The sequence below is a fragment of the Rhinopithecus roxellana genome, chromosome 5, assembly GCF_007565055.1.
Source record: "Rhinopithecus roxellana isolate Shanxi Qingling chromosome 5, ASM756505v1, whole genome shotgun sequence".
NCBI lineage: Eukaryota > Metazoa > Chordata > Mammalia > Primates > Cercopithecidae > Rhinopithecus > Rhinopithecus roxellana.
Window position 1 is genome coordinate 149,414,225 of NC_044553.1, and position 22,575 is coordinate 149,436,799.

Below are 22,575 nucleotides of genomic sequence, written 5' to 3' on the forward strand. Positions count from 1 at the left end.
TTTTACGGTATTTGTTTCTGTTGAGCCTACATTCATGAGTTCAAAAATACCATTACTGTTTCTTCATGTTAAAGTCACAAAGAAATAAATTACATATACAGTGGAGAAAAAAGTATCCATTAAATAAACTTCTCAATATATGACGTATCTACTAAGTTTAAGACGATATTCTAAGTGCTCTGGGGCACACCAAAATCATGACACTACAGATCATAAGTTAAACTTCAGATTCAGTTGGACACATACAATCAGTATAAAGAAATATAAAGGTAACATATCTATATGCTATATGATAGAAAAGAAAATTTACTACATAAACATCACTTTGTCTATCCTCATTTAAAAAAAGTATTGTTTACATCAGCCTAACTGTAGAAATGTGATCAGTTCCTTTGAGAAAACAAGGCATTTATTTTATTTTGTCAAATCTTACCTAGATATCTCAGCTTGGGAATTTTTTTCTCCATCAACAGTGAAAGGAGATGCTCCAGTTAGTAATTCATACATTAGAACACCTAAACTCCACCAATCAACTGCCTATAAAACAACAATAATTTCATTTTATAGAATTATCAACTAAAATATTTTATAAGAAAGAAAAAAGGAAGGAAGCTATCTATTAGGAAAATGTTTTAAAAAATGATTTTGTACACCTCCTTCTATGTAAGGAGTATTAAATTAGCACATTCAAGAAAGACATCTAGAGAACAAATATCCAAGTATCCTCAGCACAGAAAGCGTGTTATTTCTTAAACTAGTAACCATTTACCTTGATTAATTAAAAAAATTTAAACCTGATATAAATTTTTAAAATTTTAAGTAGGTGATATTTCTTTGGGCTTATGATAGGGAACTAAAGTATTCAGCTCCAGTGAGCCTTATGAAATGTCCAAAAATCAAAGAACAAAAAAATGAAAAAAAAATACCACATCCAAGGAAAGGTATGTTATCTTTTCCTAACTACCTAAATCAATTTTTCTTCTAGAACCTATCACACATAAACCTCAGAGTCTTCACTGATGGGAAGATCTAAAATAATATAAAATAAAATGTGTTCTAATTTGGAAACCAATTTATAAATGCAGTTACCTGAACTGAGAACATAGCAAATTATACATAATTTAAAGAATATTTTATTTTATTTTATTTGAGACAGGGTCTCACTACGTTGCCGAGGCTGGTCTCAAGCTCTTGGGGTCAAGCAATCCGCCTGCCTCAGCCTCCCAAAGTACTGGGATTACAGGCGTGAGCCAGCAAGCCTGGCCTAAAGAATCTTGATGTATTGAAAATTACTTCTTTTGTAATTAGGCAAATCAGAATTTTAATAACTGTTGAACACATGAGTGTACACCAGTGAGAAATATTAACTAGATGTTAAAATTTCAAACTATTTGCTTTGAATTTCCGGGGCCTAAGTTTCAGAGAGGTGACAAAATTTATGGGCTTAGAATATTAAGAAAATACAGAGTGCTGACATACAAAACACATCAGGAAGACTAAAATCATGAGAGCAAAGGTATTTACTGAATATCTTCCCCACGCCAGGCACTATGATGAGCACTTTGCATACATTATCTAATTTAATAACTGTCAGGTTGTTCCAGGTGTGGGAAAAAATATTTATTGACTACCTATATTCTGCACCTAAGGTAGGTAGAAATTCTAGGAGTAATACAAGATTTTCTTATGTGAAAATTGGTTCCATTAGGTCTTTGAAGATAATTTTCAAATTAACAGGTATAAATTCCTACCAAATTCCCCAACAGCTTCAAAGAATATCAAGAAGCAAACTAAACCAGCAATTAAACTCTTCTATTTATACAAGCAGTTTGACTGCCATTTGAGTCAGAACCCTCAGAATGTTTTGCTGTTGGATTCAAAACCATGTTCTTCAAATGACAAGAGATCAACAATCAGATTCTTAGCCCTGGGTCCCAAAACCAATAGCACACAAACTTGAAGAACGTGCTTTTAAATATATGATTAGTCATCAGGAAGGAGACCAGAGATTCTCCACGGCCAGACATCTGAACTGCATATGTGGGACTCTGAAAGGGAATGCAGGAGAAGGAAAGATGGGGAACCAAAAAATAGAACACCTTATTTGGATAAAGCTATTAATAAAACAGAAGTGTTTAAAAAATGAACAAATTTTGTACCCTTTAATACAGAAAAAATCCACGACCTAGATTTTGTAACATAATTACTTAGAAAGTTTCTTCTAGAATCTTCATTTTGCACATACAAAGGGAAGAGAGGAGGCCAAAAAAATTGAGCTTTTTAGAGGGCTTAGGAAAACAAACTTAAACTATCTAGAACTCAGGATTTTTTCTTTCTCCTAGGGTTGTTAAAATGTTTATTTCTGTTGGGAAGATAATCAACAGTCTCCAGTGTCTCTGGAAAGTTAAAGGCAGAAACTGGGAATAAGAAAATATCACTGATTCCCTTTTCATTGACCTCTCAGTGACAGCTTAAAAAGCAAATATTAACTAAAGGTAATACACATGACTATGTTTCCAAATGTTTTTCTAGGAGAAATTAAAAAATGCCAAAAAATACTGTCCAAAACCATTCATCACGACTCAAACAGGAACAACGTGCAGTTTTACATGCAGTGACAATTCTGTATTGCACTGTGGTTCAGCTGCATCCTAAAAGGCCATGGTCTCATGCAAAAATAAGTAAGTAATTTTTTTTTGAGTCACTGTCTCACTCTTGTTGCCCAGGCTGGAGTGCAATGGCGCGATTTCTGCTCACTGCAACCTCTGCCTCCAGGGTTCAAACATTCTCCTGCCTCAGCCTTCCGAGTAGCTGAAATTACAGGCACTCACCACCACGCTGGGCTAATTTTTTGTATTTTTAGCAGATATGGGGTTTCACCATGTTGGCCAGGCTGGACTCGAACTCCTGACCTCAGGTGATCCGCCCACCTTGGTCTCCCAAAGTGCTGGGATTACAGGTCCATAATTTTTTAAAAGAATGGAGTCACAGTTTGTACTCTAAGAAATAGGCTCTCTCAATGGAAATAAAATAAAAATTATTTGACTAGTTTTAAGCTCTCAACTTTAATAAGACTGTTACTCTATAAAATAAAACACAATTCTCACCAATAAAACCTTTAGAAGGGAAATCTAGAATGTCCTAACCTTTCTATTATCTTTTTCCTCCAAAATACTAGATATCATAATGTGTTCAGGAATACAAAGCAAAAGAGAAAAAAAGGAAGGTAGGACAATCAACACCAGAAAGACGGCTCTGTTGAAGAGATGACTTAAGTTGTTAATTAGGATTCTTATAGTACACTTTATAGAAATATATAAAGAAGCATCAAAAATAGAACATACCTTGTCATGTCCTGAATCTCCCCCTCTGACAATATCTGGTGCCATGTATTCAATAGTTCCACAAAAGGAATATGCTCTTTCAGTCTTGAACAAACAAACAAAAAAGGGATTTGATTTCAAGCTAGTATGACAAGTGACAAAAGAAGAAAGTTGATAATACATGTCAGTGGTTGAGATACACTATAGTGGCAAAGTACTGGTAGAATCTACCTGACAGACCCTCTCTTCACTGGAACAGACCACCATCTACTTAATATGAGTCCTGGGTATATGTTATCCCATCAGAAAGACTTCTCATGCATGAAATGGTACCATCATCCATCCATCCATCCATCCATCCATCCATCCATCCATCCTTTCCATGAATCCATTCATTCATTCTTGTTCACTTTTTGTATGTGTGTATATTTCAGTTGTTGATTTAATCTTTTTTTTTAAGAATGCAAATAGTCCTAGTAAGGCAACATGAACTGTCTAACACATTAGTTTGAATGACTTTATTAGGCAAGACTGAGAAAACACTGGGAAACCTGAAGAGGGAGGAAATACCAAATTCTAAGAAGTGGGAATAGTAAACCCAAAGATTAAAAAAGGATAAAAAATTTTTTTCTACCTTACCATCTTGTGTCGGTTTGACAATGTTAATGTTATGTTTAACGATGGTAAACAAAACCATCTTAAAAAAACATTATTTCTTAAAGGCAGATGTTTCTTTATTATAGAATTTTAAAAATTCAAAAGGGCTAATATATCATGCCTGAAAGTTAACCTAAAAAGTTATTTTTTAGATGATCAATTATGCAATTATGTAGCTCATTTATTATCTCAACTTAGAGTAAGCTCACAACCACCCCAAGTTAAGTGCTTATAAGATATTTCTTCTACATTTTCCATGTAATTTCTGGCCTCTCTTATAATTCATTTTAGCTTATCTGGTGCTTTGGGGGAGGAGCTGATAGGGTATACATTAAAAAATAATTATTTATTTGATAGAAATTCCAGAAGATAGAAAAATTAAGGCTTAAGTGTTGAGAAGTTCCAATCAGTGAGAATAGTAGTAAACAAAGACAAACATTTCTTAATTCTCTCAATTATTTTAAACCTTTGTCATCTTACCCATCTTGTATTTCTAAATCTATATTTGCTTCCTCCTGTGTTATTCCCTCTGGGTTCTAACTTTTAGGTCTCTGCCTAAACTTCCTAAGAGTTTATTTTCTATTTGTAAAAATATCACCAATTGTAACTTTTGAATTTTTATTTATTTGCCTACGAAGATGCATAATGCCTTAAAATAATTGTACCAAGAAGACAAACTGATGAGATTTGACAGGGGAAGGATGTACCATAAAACATATTCCAGAGTTTCTGACAGGAGCAGGAAAGACTTCAAGGTAACAATTCTGCTATGCTTATGGTTTATTATTTGTTCAAAATACAATACTTTTTTCAAGTAACAATTTTCTCAAGGAGACAACCTATTTGACATTTATGCCCATACTATAAGCAACATTAGTCATCACAGTTAAAAAAATTGTGAATGAAAATTTACTTGATTATGAACAAAACTAGCAGGAGTGGGATGTGTGCAACATACTAGCAGATTATTAATATGGAATACTCATGTGTTTTAAGTGATTAGCCAATCAAGGAGGCTTCATTGCTCCTTAGAGAAAAGGATTCAATAACACTGGATAAAAAGATGGTTTTCTTCTAAGGAGGAATCCCAATAGCAACTCAAATGCCAGACTCAAGTATTTCTCAGTAAAGACTTTGATGAATTAATTCCTAGCTTTTATTTGCCAGTGTTTTGTCCTAATCATATCTGCCTGTGACAGATAAATTCTGGTGTAAAATTACCAATGAAAACAGTTTTTTTTTCTCATCCCATACTTAGAAAGACTCTTAATGTTGGCAAATCTCCACACAAATATCTAGAAATGTTTTATTTTTAAAAAGGATTACATATTCCATTGGTAACCGCCAAAGACCAGGCTCACAAGAAAGAAAGGGGAATTCCTGGGTGCCAGCCAGGAAGTGGGTACAGAAAACCAGAGAGGTAGGCATATGACCTAGTGCTGTGGCTACACAAAGGGAGGAAAGGTGAGTTGTTACAGGTCTCAGCAATCCAGAAACTTGAGTTTTAATACCCTGTGAGGATAAAAGATGAGGCTGTCAGCTCAAATGAGATGGGCTAGAATTACCACTCTTGCATAAACCTTGAAACCAACAAAAGCTAAACTTCAGTGAAAACAAACTACAGAAAAATAAATTCACCTGCTAGCACTCATTTGTTTCTTTCTAGACCCTCGTTGAACAAAGTTCCTCCTGTGATCTTAAATCCCTAGGTTTATGCTTCTTAGATTTGAGATCTGAATTTACTCTTCCGCATGGTATGGAGAAGTAGGAAAATCTGGCCAAACATGGTGACACCCCGGGACACATGACAGAACCAGAGATATTCTCACAACTTAGCCTGACCAGAATTCCTATAAAGCCCTGATGTCTTGATATTACTAAGGAAGTGAACTAGACTCCACAGATACAACAAATAGAAGGATTACTGGAAACAGTGGAAAAACAATCTGTAAATGACCAGCATGCTGCAAAAGATAAAAGACACAAAAGAAGACAGCCTGGGCAAGATGGTGAAACCCTGTTTCTACAAAATGTTTTTAAAAATTTGCAGGGCGTAGTGGCACATGCCTGTAGTCCCAGCTACCTGGGAGACTGAGGCGAGAGGATCACCTGAGAGCAGATCGAGGCTGCAGTGTGCCATGATCGCACCACTGCACTCCAGTCTGGGCGAAAGAGTGAGACCCTGACTCAAAAAAAAAAAGGAGAAAAAGAAACAGAGCTGTGCAAATAGAGAAATGAGGCAATAAAAAAGGCAGACTAAACGTATTAGATACAGCTAAAGAAAGACAGTACATTAGAGGATACTTTTGCAACATTTTGGATAATTTTCTCAAGACTTAGTAAAATTGCTGGGCATGGTGGTTCACACCTGTAATCCCAGCACTCTGGGAGGCCAAGGTGAGCAGATCACTTGAGGTCAGGAGTTTGAGAATAGCCTGGCCAACACAGCTCAAACCCTGTCTCTACTAAAAATGCATGGTGGCACATGCCTGTAGTCCCAGCTACTCAGGAAGCTGAGGCAGGAGAAATGCTTGAACCTGGGAGGTGGAGGATGCAGTGAGCAGAGATCACACCAATGAACTCCAGCCTGGGCCACAGAGTGAGACTCTGTCTCCAAAAAAAAAAAAAAAAAAAAAAAAAAAAGACTTAGTAAAACTTACTAAAGACTTAGTAAATTTGAGAAAATTACCCAGAATGTTGCAAAAGTCCTAAGCAGATTAAATAAAAATATATTCCTGAGTGGCCACATTCTATTTCTTGACTTGAGTGGTGGTTACAAGGGTGCTGCCTTATAATAATTCGCTGAGCCATACATTTATTTTGTTTTTGAATCTGTTTTATTTTACAATAAAAAGAGAGACATATATATATGTATGTGTATGTATATGTGTGTGTATCTGTATCTATATCTACATATCTCTCAATATATATATATCTCACAGGTCCATTCCTAGATCTATTTATACCCAGCAGCTAAGTTATCAGTGAATATGCAGGGCAAAATAAAGCATTTTAAGACAAAGACAGAATTTATTAATCATTGATCCTTGCTGAAAAGAAATCTAAAGTATGTATTTTAGAAAGAAATAAACTGAACGTGAAAGAAAAAACTCAGATGCAAGAAGCAAGAATAAGCAGAGAAAACAAATGTGTAAGTAAATATAAACAAGCATTGAATTTATAAAAGTAATAAGTACACAGTAATGATTAACTTGTGGAAATTCAGCAGGTAGGACTAAAATACGAAATAATATAAAAATTAGATAAATAATTGAAGTTGAAGCATTCTAATGTTCTTGTAGTGGTCATGATTGTCTGAGAGATAATGGATAATTTCAGACTCTGTTAAGTCAGAGCGCAAGTTTAAAATCAGGGTAATATTACAGAAATGCCTTGTGTATAAAAATAAATAAGTAAATAAAATCAGGGTAATAACTACTAAAAGAATAGAAATAGAATATACATGACTTCTAGACCATTAGGCGGACATGAAATAAAAAGATCTTAGTCATTTAAATAGAAGACAGGAAAAAAGGAAAACAGAAGCAAAGAGAAACACAAAGCAAAAAAAGAGAAATAAAAATATATCAGTAATCATAATATACAGGTATCATAACACACCAGTTAAAAGAAACTCTTGATCAAAAAATAAAATCCAGCTATATGTTATTTACAAAAGGCACACTTAAAACATAATGACAAAGAAAGATCGAAAGTAAAGAGATGGAAAAAGTTGTATCAGACAACACTAACCAACAGAATGCTGGAGTATCTTTATTAATAGGAGAAATGAACTTTAAAGCAAAAGACTTATTAAAATTATGTACATTACAAAATAATAAAAGGAACACTTCACTAGGGAAATAACTCTATTCCCAAGCTTGAATATCCTCAAAAATTTGTGAAAAGCCTTAAAAATAAATAAAATAAAAATGGAGATATCTTCAAGGAGAAATGGACAAATCCACAATCATCTTGGGTATTTTAACATATGTTTCTTATAAACCGACAGATCAAGAAGGAACAATATTAGTAAAGATATTCAAGATTTGAATGATACTCATGAAAATATCCAAAATCCTCTGTCAATTAGAGAATACAAACACAGTCTTTCAGGCATACATCTTTTTTATTTTCTTTCTTTTCTTGTTGTTTTGGAGACAAGGTCTCATTCTGTCATCCAGGCTGGAGTGTAGTGGTGTGATCACAGCTCACTGTAGTTTGGACGTCCCAGGCTCAAGTGATCCCCTTGCCTCAGCCTCCCAAGTAGCTGGGCTCATGATACCATGCCTGGCTAATTTTTGTACTTTTTGTAGACAGACGCAGTTTCACTATGTTGTCCAGGCCGTCCCAGGCTCAAGTGATCCCCTTGCCTCAGCCTCCCAAGTAGCTGGGCTCATGATACCATGCCTGGCTAATTTTTGTACTTTTTGTAGACAGACGCAGTTTCACTATGTTGTCGAGGCTGGTCTCAAGCTCCTGAGCTCAAGTGATCCACCCACCTCAGACTCTTAAAGTGCTTGGATACAGGTATGAGACACCACTCAAAGAAAAGGTGACAATGAATATTAGAATAACTATAAAAATACTATATATAAGAACTTGTGGGATGCAGCTAGAGCTATTTTTAAAAATTCATAGTTTTATTTTTAAAAGATTAAATATTGGTGAGCTAGATGTCCAAATTAAAAGCTTAGAAAAAGAATATGAAAGAAGTTTATAGAAAGTAAAATGCACAAAATAATAAACTTCATCAAAGAAAGCAAAAAAAATGGAAGGCTTGACAAAAGCTCTCTCTTACAAAAGACTAATAAAAGGGACACTTCTAACAAAGCATCAAGAAAAGTAACAAATGAATAATATCAGTAATTTAAAAGAAAACATTACTATAGTTACAGAGGTTTTTAAAAGTAAGGAAATTCTGAAGAAACTGATGTCAAAGAATTTAAAAAGATAATACAATTTTCTACAAAAATGTAACATTCAAGAAGAAATAAAAACTCTAAATATACTTGTAAGTATTTTAAAAATTAAATCACTATTTGAAAAGCTACTTGTACTCACTTAAAATGGGAAAAAAAAAAAAAAAGGAAAAAAACACACTGGCAGATTTGAAAGTGAATCCATACAAACCTTTAGTGGAAATGTATCTTTATCTTACATAAACCATTCCAAATCCATTTCATGGTGCTAGGACAACCTTGATACTAAAATATGACAAATGCAATTTTATACAGGAAAATTATAGGTCAACTTAGAAAATAAAATCCTAAGTAAAATATTAGCAAATAAAATCCAGCAATGTATAAAAAATATACATCATGGAAAGTTAAGTTTGTTCCAGGAATTGAAAGATGGTCTAACACTGAAAACAAAAATCTATTCATATAATTCGCATCCTTATGTGGTTAAAGAGAAAAACCATAAGAATTTCCCTATAACAATAAACTCTTAGATACTAAAAATATAATTTACCTACCAAAAACCTACAGCAAATACCATACTAAATGACTAAAACACATGTTCTTTAATGTAAAAAACACATATACATATAAAACTTGGTAGACAAAGCAATAAAACCAAGCCAAACTCAAACAAAATAATCATCCCCAAACACACAGAAACTAAAAAGTGTGAGAAATGAAAAGAAACAAAGCCATTATTACAAATAGTGGTTCTGACTTTTTTCTTTTCAATGTAGTCATCTATACAAAAATCCAAGTCAATCTAAATTTGTGCACCTAATAAGAATTCAATGTTTTATGTATAAGGTCAACAACATTCCTATGCTCTGGCAAGAAAAACATAAATATTCCAGTTTTTAAAGATAATTTTTACAATTGAAACAAAAAGTATAAATAGAAATAAGTCTAATAATATATGTATAAAATATTACAGATAATAGTACAAAATATTTTTGAAAGACATAAAAAACAACTAAATAAACGGGAAGATTTGAACATTCACTGATGCAAATTCATTGATTGGAGAGGTCAATATCCAAAAATTGTAGTTCCCTCCAAATTAATTTACATATTAGATCCCACAATTCATGTGGAGGAACACAAAAAGCAAAGAATAGACAGTGAAGAGGGAAGAGGAAGGTCAGGGGAAAGGAGAGGGAGGTAGGGTGAGGGTGAAGAGGAAAAAGACCTCACCTTTTCAGAATCAAGACTTAACTATAAAGTAACAGCTTTTTTTTCTTTTTCTTTTTTGAAATAAAGTCTTGCTCTGTTGTCTAGGTTGGAGTGTAGTGGCATGATCGCAGCTCATTGCAACCTCAAATTCCTGGGTTCAAGTGAACCTCCTGCCTCAGCTTCCCGAGTAGCTGGGACTAAAGGCATGCACCAACACACTCAGCTGATTTTTAAAATATTTTGTAGAGATGAAGTCTTGCTATATTGCCCAGGCTGGCCTTGAACTCCTGGCCTCAAGTGATCCTCCTGCCTCAGCCTCCCAAAGTGCTGAGATTACAGGTGTGAGGCACCACCCCGGCCAGCCAGATGTTTTAAGATATTTTGGTTCTGATGCAGGGTGAGGCAAATAGACAAATGAAATTCAGTGAAGAGCCTAAAAACAGACTCATAAGTATGCATGGGAACTTAGTTATATGACAGAAGTTGCATTTAAATAAGCAGAGAAAAGATGAACTGACTAGTCAACAAATACTTAAAAGGTAATTGGGTTATCTGTATTAAAAATATAAAGTAATTCCACCTGATTTTATACTCTAAATGTAAGACCTAAAATTGTAAAACTCCTAGAAGAAAATACATAGGAAAAGCTTCATGACATTGAATCTGGCAATGATTTCTTAGATATGACACCAAAAGCATAGGCAACAAAAGCAAAAATAGACAAATGGGACTATATCAAACTTAAAAACTTCTGAAAATCAAAGGAAACAATCAGAATGAAAGGCAACCTGCAAATGGGAGAAAATATTTGCAAATCATATATCTGATAAGGAGTTAATATATCGAACATACAAAGAACACCAACAAACAACAAAACCCACAAATGACCTGATTTTAAAATGAGCAAAGGACTCTAACAGACATTTCTCCAAAGAAAACATACAAATGGTTAATAGCATATGAAAAGATGCTCAACATCACTAATGATTAGAGATAAACACAAATCAGAATAACAATGAGATTTCAACTTACACTCATTAGGATAGCCACTATAAAAACAAAAACACCAAAATAACAAGTGTTAGCAAAGATATGGAGAATCTGGAACTTTTTAGCACTGCTGGTGAGAATGTACAATGGTGCAGCTGCTATGGAAAATAGTATGAATGTTCCTCAAAAAATTAAAAGTGGAATTACCATATGATCTAGCAATCCCCCTAGTGGGTATATATCCAAAAGAATTGAAGGCAGGCTCTTGAAGAAATATTTGCACAACCACATTCACTGTATTATTCACAATAGCCAAGAGGTGGGAGCAACCCAAATGTCCATCAGCAGGTAAATGAATAAACAAAATGTGGCATATAAATACCATGGAATATTATTCAGCCTTAATAAAGAAGGAAATCTTGTCACATGCTATAGCATGGATGAACCTTGAGAACACTATGCTAAGTGAAATAGTCACAAAAATAAAATAAATACTGTACAACTCCACTGACATGGGATATCGTAAGTAGTCCAACTCATAGAAATAGAAAGTAGAATGGTGGCTGCCAGGGGTTGGAGAAGGGGGAAAAGGTATAGAGTTTCAATTTTGCAAGATGAAAAAGTGCTGGAGATCTGCTATACAACAAAATGAGCATTATTAAAGCTGCTGAACCATACATTTACAAACAGTTAAGATAGTAATTTTTGTGTTTTTTTAACCACAATTAAAATGTTTTTTAATTAAAAAAATAAGCTTTAAAAGAAAAGATTAGTACATTGGATATTAAAATGCTAAATGACAAAAAATATTAAACAAAATTAAAAACAAGTTAAAATTTTAGAAAAGAAATTTACAAAACATATAGTTATAAAGGGTTGGTATCTATAATACTTAAAGAATTCCAACAAATCAATAACATCAGGGGAAAAATGCAACACTGTGATACAGGAAAACATAGAAAAACCAAAATGTACCTCAGTAGGAGAAAAGATAGACTGGATAACTAATATAAAGGATTATTATACAACAGTTAAAATAAATGAAACATCCCATTTATCAACTTGGATAAATTTCAAGAATAGGTCAAATAAAAAACAATTTGCAATAGAATATGTCATATACGTACATGTAAAAAACATACATAATATATATTGTTAATGGATACACACACATGAAGTAAGGGTACTAAAATACAATTAAATTTAATCCACCACATACTCTTTACCTGTACCAGTGCAGCTACACGTTGTTGGAGAAAACCGTACAATCAGGTTGGCCAATTTCATTCATTCATTCATTCACTCATTCATTCATTCATTCACTCACTCATTTGAGACAGGGTTTCATTCTGTCACCCAGGCTGGAGTGCAGTGGCAGGATCTTGGCTCACTGCACCCTCCCCGCCTCCCAGATTCAAGTGATCCTCCCAGCTCAGCCTCCCAAGTAGCTAGGAATACAGGCACGTGCTACCATGCTCGGCTAATTTTTTTATTTTTTTATAGGAACAAGGTCTCACTGTGTTGCCCAGACTAGTCTCAAACTCCTGGGCTCAAGCGGTCCACCTACCTCGGCCTCCCAAAGTGCTGGGATAATAGGCATGAGCCCAGCCAATTTCACTTTAAATTCATGATCAGGAATCTCACGTGGATCTTAATAGTACTCCGCAAACACATTCATTTCCCTAATCTGTTCACTCTCCCACATTGTTAGTTGGTTATTTTACATCATCTCCTTTCTCCTAAAATCTCGATGTGTCCATTCCCTTCCTCACACTCAGTGAGAAGACCTTCTATAAGCTGCCAGTACATACCACTTAACCTCCAACCACGTGTGCCTAGTAATTCAACTTTCCTCAGTTTCTAAGCATGAACTGACCATGCTACTCATTAAGCACTAGTAGCATGATCACGCACAAACTCACTTATGCGTTTGATGTTATCCTTCTCAAGGACAGTGTTCCAGCAATTTCCCACTTTATCTGCTGTATTATTACAGGAGGTAGATATCAGGGTTTGGGTGGTAGATATTAGTATATCTACCCCACTTCCTTTTCAGGACTATTCTAACTAGTGTATGACATCTGTAATTTCTCCCATCTTAGGGGAAAAAACCCTCTTTTGACCTCACTTCATCCTCTGCTATGCTCTTCACAGAATTTCACTATTCCTTTTAACAGAAAACCCCAAGTTGTCTGCATATGTGGATGACAATAAGGCTACTGGTATTCTCTTTCCTAAGGTTAACTCTGAGTCAGTCAATGCTCAATCTTCAGTCCCCATCTTATTTAACCTAACAATAGCATATGACAGTTAATCATTTTCATCCTTGAAACATTTTTTCACTTGTCTTCTGAGACAACCCACATTGTTTTCCAAATTCATAGATCCAGACCAGACTTCTCTCCCAAATTCCAGACTCATATAGCCCACTGCTTAACATCTCTGCTGTGTGTCTAATAAATGTCTCAAACTTAACCTGTCCAACTGAACTTCTCTCCCCACCCCAGATATCTCCCCATCAGCAGCCTACCCCATATTAGTTGATGGCAATTTCATCCTTCCAGCTGTTCCGGCCAAAAACCTTGGGGCTACACTAGATTTCTTCTGAATTCTCATACCCCACATCTAACTCATTAAAAAATTCCATTAGATCTAATGCCAAAATAGTCCTAAAATTTGCTACTCCACAGTTTAGACTAGTTCCATCTCTTGCTGGGATTACTGCAACAGTTTTCTATCTGGACCTCATGTTTCCACACTTGTCCCACTACAGGATTATCACAGTTATCAACCAGAATTATTCTTCCAAAATAGGAGATAGCTACTCTTCTACTCAAAACTACCCAATGGCTCCCCATTTTGTGCAGAGAAGAAGCCATAGTCCTTACAATGATCTTCAATGTCCTGAGTGATCTGTACAATCCTTCTTCCATATGATCACCTCCACGTCCTTTCCTACTACCATAACTCTCACTCATTCTGTATGCCTACAATGGCCTCTAACCCTCACTCATTCCATAATCCCATCTTAAAGGGCCTTAATACTGGCTGATCCCTCTAACTAGAAATCTCCTTCCTGAGATATCTACATGGCTCACTCTCACTTCCTTCATGTCTCTATTGCACTATCACCTTGGTGAGGCCTTTTCTGACCACCTGATTTCAAAGTGTAGCCACCCTATTCCCTATTCCTGTTTCCTACTATACTTGTCTTGCAACTTACCACTATTTAACATACTACAGAAATACTTATTTGTTACTGTCTGCCTCCCTGTGTAAAGGAAGAATTTGCATCCACTTTGCTCATTCATTACAAGATCTCAACACTGAGACAGAACAGTGCCTGGATCACAGGAGATGTTCAATCAATATTCACTGAATCAATGGAAAAAAAATTACAAAATTTCCATAACTGAAAATGTGAATAGTGGGCACATAAACTCAGTTATATCATTTTCTATTTTTATTGTTTTATAGCATAACATTTTAAAGAGAAATTTGGAAAATATAAACATTTATTATTCACACTTATGCATTCTTATTATTCTAGGATATCTTTTGCTAAATTCCCTTATGGGCTTTAAAGTCCCTGACACTCAGCATAGTTTTGAATAATTTTAATTCTTTCTTAGAAAATAGATAAAAATAAACTGTGACTGCTAAATATAGTTATCAAGTAAATTTAAAAATACATATTTAACATTATTTGAACAAATGGAATATATAATATTTGGAAGTTTGTGTGAAAATAATCTCATTTCAAAAGTTGTCCCTGTTGTTCTGTGTTGTTACTCACATTGAATCTACCTTTAAAAAAATCATATTATGAATAAACTTTACTACAGTCAAAAATTTCTGCCATAAGAATAATTATAAAGGGATCTGCGAAGCAGACAGTTGGTAGGCAATCCCTGTTTACCCCCAATCCTTTGGAGGGGAATCAAAGGTCTGCTCAGATATCTGGGGGAAAAAAAATTCACTAATGAATGGCTCAAGCTAATGCGTTAGCATCTGAATATTGTGTAACAGTGTTTTAGGAGAGGAAGAACTGGGGCAACAGGGTAACACTTTGGTTTCTAGGTCTCCTATTTTCCCAACACCTCCAATTCAATGTTTACCTTGAAATAACTAAATTATCTTAGAGTCACTGATTTTGGCAAATGACTGATAGGGCTTATTATCAGAGACCAAATAGATTTTCAGGACACATGCAAATAAAAAAAACCATGACTACATGTCAATACAAATCAATCAGGAAGGGAGACAGAGGTAACTAAAAAGCTGGTTTAGGGTTAGGTTATCTGATTCTCAATGCAAACATGCTCTTTATGGAACCCGACCCTTACCCACACATCTTGAGATACGTACATTAAAAGAGCAGAAACTTGAAAGTGGCATGATTAGCTAGGCATTTATTAGAGAAAGATGTAATTTAAAACTTTCTTGAATGTAAGAAAATAAAGAGAATAATTTTAAATTCTCAATGGTATATTTTAATTTTGCTCACAGTAATCTGAAATGTAAACAGTACTTCTCAAAAATAGAACGGATATAATGCTTTACACTTTAAAATGTACTTTCACAAGCATTAATTCATTGTGTCTGTATGACAATCTTATAAATTAGGTATGATAAATATTATTTTACAGATGATGAAATTAAGATTCAGAGAGGTTAACGACTAAGTAACTTGCCTCATGTCCCAAAGCTAGGAAATAGAGAACCAGAAAAATATCCCCCTAACTAAAATGCCTCTTCCATTGTTCAAAGAATTAATCAATAAATAACATTATCTTAATTGAGCAAGGTTAGATTTTTCTACTTCTGGAAAGAGAAAAATAGTCGTAAATCCAGAGTCTTTTCCCTTTAAGTACAGATACTCTGTACTGTTCAGTCAACACATTATTTTTCTTAACTGAACCTTATGGTTGTATTTATCTACCTGGGGATTCATGTTAATGATCTGTTTTGAAAATTTTCAAATGCTCACTGTTAAATTATAAAAACAGAATGCATATACCATATTTAAGCATAAACATGAATGTGTCCTTTCTGACATTATTTGCTTATAAATATGAACAGACATAATTTTGAAGCTATTATCACTTTACCAACACTTTTTTTTAACTGTCTTTAAAGTCACCAACATTAAAATCAAATATCCAATAACTACCAAATTCTCTGATTTGAAGTTAGAACTCAACAAATGTTTGTAAAACTGTACTACCAAAAAAATTCTATGGAAGATATATATTAGCCTGCACATTAGAAATGTTTCGTTATTTTCAGAATCTCAAGAGCCTGATCGAATTTTCTGGTTGAGAACAGAACAGTAAAAATAGCAAATTTTCATTATCATAAAATATGTTTAAAGTTTCTAAAATAAATTTACTTTAACCTGCATGTAATCTAGGCTGCAAACCATTATCTATAAATAATCATATGGGCTGGGCACGGTGGCTCATGCCTATAATCCCAGCACTTTGGGTAAGCAAGGCAGGCGGATTGTTTGAGATCAGTTCAAGACCAACCTGGGCAACATGGTGAAACCCAGTCTCTACAAAAAATACAAAAATTAGCTCGGCATAGTGGCGTGCGCCTGGAGTCCCAGCTACTTGGGAGTCTGAGGTGGAAGGATGGCTTGACCCCAGGAGGCAGAGGTTGCAGTGAGCCAAGATCTTGCCACCCTGGGTGACAGACCAAGACCCCATCTTAAAAAAAAAAACAAAAAACAAACAAACAAACAAAAGAAACAAAAAACCCATAAATAATTATATGAATACTTGACAAATATCTCTAGAATACAGGCTCAGGAGGTTAAGGAATTTGTTATGTTCACCATTGTATTTCTAGGGTTTAGTGCAATACCTGGCAATGGTAAGTACTCCAGGATTTTTTGAATTACTAATATATATACAGAGATAAGTATAATATCATGAGTAGAAACATCAAACATACATAAAAAGCAAATTCCTGAAGATTAAATATATTTCCCAGACCAAAGGAGGCCAGAATTTATAATATAAAATTGTGATACACTGACAGAGACGCAGATTTTGGTGGAAGATCACTTCCGTTTTGAAAATGTTTAGTTTGAGGAGCCTGTCAAAGAGTCAAATGGAGATACAACATTCACATATTTGGGTCTTGAGCCCAGAAGAGAAGGTTGGCCAAGAGAAGGCTGGGAATGAACAGCATGTAAAAAGAGTACAGCATAAAAAGGGATGAGTACCTAGGACTGAGCTTTTAGGGGAATCCTCAGGTAGAAGAGGGAAGGCCTACAAAAGGCAGTGAGAGACAGAAGGAAAGTCAGGTGGGTGCTGTGTCACAGAGCCAAGTTGAGAGGTGATTTCCAGTTCAATACTACCAGGCAGTCAAGTAAGGTAACTAAAAAGTATTAACATGCACGTCAATGGTAACATTGGCAAGAACAGCCTCAGTAGATGGCGGCGGGGTGGGGGGGGGCAAGGGGGTACAAGCAGAATTCGAATTGATGAGGGAGTAAGGGACATGTGAGTAAATAAAGACAAATACTGACAAAGGAGAACAATGAGACAATACCTAGGCGGGAATATGGTATTCTGAGATATTTTTTCCTTTTTATTTATCAGTCCATTCATCTCCCCATTTTTAAAATTTTAAGACAGAAAGACTATGTATGCTTAAACAGTAACAGAAATGGTCAAAGAGGAAGAGGTTAAAGAGAAGAGAAGGCAGACAGAGTGTATCAGTCCATTCTCACGCTGCTGATAAAGACATATCTGAGACTGGGCAATTCACAAAACAAAGAGGTTTAATGGACTCACAGTTCCACATGGCTGGGGAGGTCTTGCAATCATGGTGGAAGGAAAGGAGGAGCAAGTCACATCTTACATGGATGGCAGCAGGTAAAGAGAGAGAAAACTTGTGCAGGAAAACTTCTGTTTTTAAAATGGTCAGATCTCTTAAGACTTATTCACTATCATGAGAACAGCATGGGAAAAACGTGCCCCCATGATTCAATTACCTTCCACACCAGGTCCGTCCCGCAACATGTAGGAATTCAAGATGAGATTTGGGTGGGGACACAGCCAAACCATATCATTCCTCCCCTGGCTGCTCCCAAATCTCATGTCCTCACATTTCAAAACCAATCATGCCTTCCCATCAGTCCCCCAAAGTCTTAACTCATTTCAGCATTAACTCAAAAGTCCATAGTCTAAAGTCTCATCTGAGACAAGGCAAGTCCCTTCCATCTACAAGCTTCTAAAATCAAAAGCAAGTTATTACTTTTTAGATACAACAGGAGTACAGGCATTGGTTAAATACAGCCATTCCAAACGGGAGAAACTAGCCAAAACAAAGGGGCTACAGGCCCCACGCAAGTCCAAAATCCAGCAGGGAAGTCAAATCTTAAAGCTCCAAAATGATCATCTTTCACTCCATGTCTCACATCCAGGTCACGCTGATGCAAGAGGTAGGCTCCCATGGCCTTGGGCAGCTCCACCCTGTGGCTTTGCAGGGTATAGTCCCCTTCCTGGCTGCTTTCACAGCGTTGAGTGTCTGTGGCTTTTCCAGGCACACGGGGCAAGCTGTCAGAGGATCTACCATTCTGAGTGTTTCACGTGTCCATGTGAAGAAATCACCAAACAGGCTTTGTGTAAGCAACATGGCTATTTATTTCACCTGGGTGCAGGCGGGCTGAGTCCGAAAAAGGAGTCAGCAAAGGGCGGTGGAATTATCATTGGTTCTTACAGGTTTTGGCATAGGCAGTGAAGTTAACATCAGCAATGTTTTGGGGGCAGGGGGTGAAGCTCACCAAGTACATTCTCAAGGGTGGGGAGAATTAAAAAGAAACTTCTTAAGGGTGGGGGACATTATAAAGAACCTTCTTAAGGGTGGGGGAAAGGCTGGGTGTGGTGGCTCAAGCCTGAGGGTGAGCTGAAATCCGGCCACTGCACTCCAGCCTGGGCGACAGAGCTAGACTCCGTCTCAAAAAAAAAAAGGGGGGGGGGGGTGGGGGAAATTACAAAGTACATGGATCTGTTAGGGTGGGGCAGAAACAAATCACAATGGTGGAATGTCATCAGTTAAGCTATTTTCACTTCTGTGGATCTTCAGTTGCTTCAGGCCATCTGGATGTATAAGCGCAGGTTGCTGGGGATACGATGGCTTAGCTTGGGCTCAGAGGCCTGACACTGAGGTTTAAAGGACGGTGGCCCTCTTCTCACAGCTCCACTAGGCAGTGCCCCAGTAGGAACTCTGTGTGGGGGACTGGACTTCACATTTCGCTTTTGCACTGCCCCAGCAAAGGCTCTCCATGAGGGCTCCATTCCTGCAGCAAACTTCTGCCTGGGCATCCAGGTGTTTCCACATATCCTTTGAAATCTAGGTGGAGGTTCCCAAACCTCAATTCTTGACTTCTGTGCACCCATAGGCTCACCACCACGTGGAAGCTGCCAAGGCCTGAGGCTTCCATCCTCTGAAGCACCAGCCTGAGCTGTACCTTGGCTCCTTTTAGTCATGGTTGTAGCAGTTAGGAAGCAGGGCACCAAGTCCCTAGACTGCACACAGCAGAGGGGCCCTGTCCCTGGCCCACAAAACCATTTTTTCTTCCTAGACCTCCAGGCCTATGATGGGAGGGGCTGCCGCAAAGGTCTCTGGTATGCCCTGGAGCCATTTTCCCCCTTGTTATGGTGATTAACATCCAGCTCCTTCTTACTTATGTAAATTTCTGCAGCTGGCTTGAATTTCTCCTCAGAAAACAAGATTTTCTTTTCTATTGCATTGTCAGGCTACACATTTTCCAAACTTTTATGCTCTGTTTTCCCTTTTAAAACTGAATACCTTTAATAGCACCCAAGTCATCTCTTGAATGTTTTGCTGCTTAGATACCCTAAATCACCTCTCTCAAGTTCAAAGTTCCAAAAATCTCTAGGGCAGGGGCAAAATGTCACCAGTCTCTTTGCTAAAACATTACGAGAGTTACCTTTGTTCCACTTCCCAACAAGTTCCTTATCTCCATCTGAGACCACCTCAGGCTGTTTCATTGTCCATATCATTATCAGCATTTTGGTCAAAACCATTCAACAAGGCTCTAGGAAGTTTCAAACTTTCCCACATTTTCCTGTCTTCTTCCGAGCCCTCCAAACTGTACCAACATCTGCCTGTTACCCAGTTCCAAAGTCGCTTCCACATTTTCAGGTATCTTTTCAGCAGCAACCCACCCATGGTACCAATTTACTGTATTAGTCCATTCTCATACTGCTGATAAAGATATATCCAAGACTAGGCAATTTACAAAAGAAAGAGGTTTAATGGACTTACAGTTCCATGTGGATGGGGGAGGTCTCATAATCATGGAGGAAGGCAAGAAGGAGCAAGTCATGTCTTACATGGATGGCAGCAGGCAGAGAGAAAGAACTTGTTGCAGGGAAACTCCATTTTTAAAACCATCAGGTCTCGTGAGACTTATTCACTACCACAAGAATAGCATGGGAAAAACCTGCCCCCATGATTCAATTACCTCCCACCAGGTCCCTCCCACAACATATGGGAATTCAAGATGAGATCTGGGTGGGGACACAGCCAAACCATATCATAAAGATACACATTTAACCTGGAAACCAAGGAGGCAGAGTAGGGATGGGGCAGAAAGAATGTTGTACCAAAAAATATGATATTTTGATATCAGTTGGGGCTGACATGTGAAACCAAAAAGGAATTCGAGCTAATCAAAACAGAAATGGTTTCATGGGAATATTTTTAAGGTACAAAGGGTCTAGATAAAGAAACTTCCTAAACAGGTGCTGGGTGGAATCAGAAGAGCAAAGAACAATCAGATCAAGTTTCAGAGGACTCAGCAAAGGAAAATTTCTACCTGAGCACTGAGAGTTAAACTTGAAGTCGAGCATGATAGTATGTCCTCTAGGGCTAAGAGAAAGAATGAGCAAGCAGTCTAAGGATCAAAGAGATATGCAACCCTTACAGCTTAATAGTAATGTTAAACTATTAACATAACCTAGAGCGAGGCTGTATTCAGTAAATAAGGGCACCTATTAATTACTCTACTTCAACTTGAACTGTACTATTTCATTTTTGCACCCAAACCACTAAGTGCTCAAAGATGATGGCATTTGACTGGATCCCCATCATCCCTTTGAAGGGTGGTTGCTGACACAACTAGCAGAAAACTCTTCTCTTGTGAAGAGTGACCTGGCTGATTCAGTCACACAGCATTTCTGACTAATGCTTATTACTGTATTAAGACCTAGCAACTCTGGTCAACTTTGATTTTTATTTGTTTGTTTACTTTTGGGTCCTAATATTTTGCTGTTCCCCAGGGCCAAAGTCTGTTTCTATCTATTGCCAAATGATCTGCCACGCATACCTATAAACAGAGGATTCATTAGGTGATTCTTTTCATGAGTGTACTACCAGAACCTAGCCTACCATCTAGCACATGGGCCCCTAACCCCCAGGCCATGGACCAGTACTGGTCAGTGGCCTGTTAGGAACCAGGGCGCACAGCAGGAGGTGAGCAGCAGACAAGCATTGCCACCTGAGCTCTGCCTCCTGTCAGATCAGTGGTGGCATTAGATTCTCCTAGGAGTGCCAACCTTATTGTGAAGTGTGCATGCAAGAGATCTAGGCTGCACATTCCTTATGAGAATCTAATGATAAATGTAATGTGCTTGAATCATCCCATAACCATACCCCCATCCTGGTCTTTGGGAAAACTGTCTCCCAGAAACCAGTCCCTGGTGCCAAAAAAGCTGGGGACTGCTGATCTAGCACATAGAAAGCCCTCAACAAACATCAGTGGAATGAGCAAATAAAAGTGATAATCAAATCTCTCTATGCAGGGGGAGTTTTACACATTTACAAACCAAGGACCCCTTGGGCAGTCTGTTGAAGCCTATGGACCCCTTCTCAAAATAATATTTAAAAACATATAGCATTATAGAGGAAATTAATTATAGTGAAATACAGTTACAAATTTTTTTTTTAATTGTGACATCATCACAAACATGCTTCTGTGATACAGGGTGGGCTTGCCAAGCCCTAGGCTTCTCTGCAGAGAGATCTGGCTGGGCCAGTTCAGTGGCAAAACTACTGACGACATCTAGAGAGTTTTTGTTCTTGGTTTCTCAGAGAAAACTCCTCCAAACTCCTGCTTGGAAAGCCACTGTGCTCAGAGTGAAGTGGTAAAAAGCGGCTGAGGGAGTTTGCACAGTTCAATGTGTCCATTTTCACCATACCTGTCATTTTCTGTATGGTATCCTCATCCTTAGCTGTGCCCACTGTCCCTGAATGCACAGACCTTTTCGGTCTTCCCTTAGGGTGAGGAAGGCACAGCTGCTTATGTCAACAGAGGCAGAGATAGAATCAAGGGGTTACCTGTTTCTTACACAGACTTACAATCAATCCTCCTGGGTCCTGCATCACCTGCATTCCTACTTCGAGGGGTACCTGCTGCCTCCAATTCT

At 37.0% G+C, this 22,575-nt stretch overlaps 1 protein-coding gene across 2 annotated transcripts in view; it reads right to left on the reverse strand.

Moving 5' to 3' along the window:
- RPS6KA5 (ribosomal protein S6 kinase A5) overlaps window positions 1-22,575 on the reverse strand; it is a 201,529-nt gene that overhangs the window by 48,552 nt on the left and 130,402 nt on the right. For both annotated transcript variants that reach the window (XM_030929948.1, XM_030929949.1), the window contains exons 6-7: window positions 3,345-3,428; window positions 434-537 (exon numbers count right to left, since the gene is read on the reverse strand). In XM_030929948.1, coding sequence (XP_030785808.1) covers window positions 434-537; window positions 3,345-3,428 — 188 coding nt within the window. The remainder of the gene's footprint in view (window positions 1-433; window positions 538-3,344; window positions 3,429-22,575) is intronic.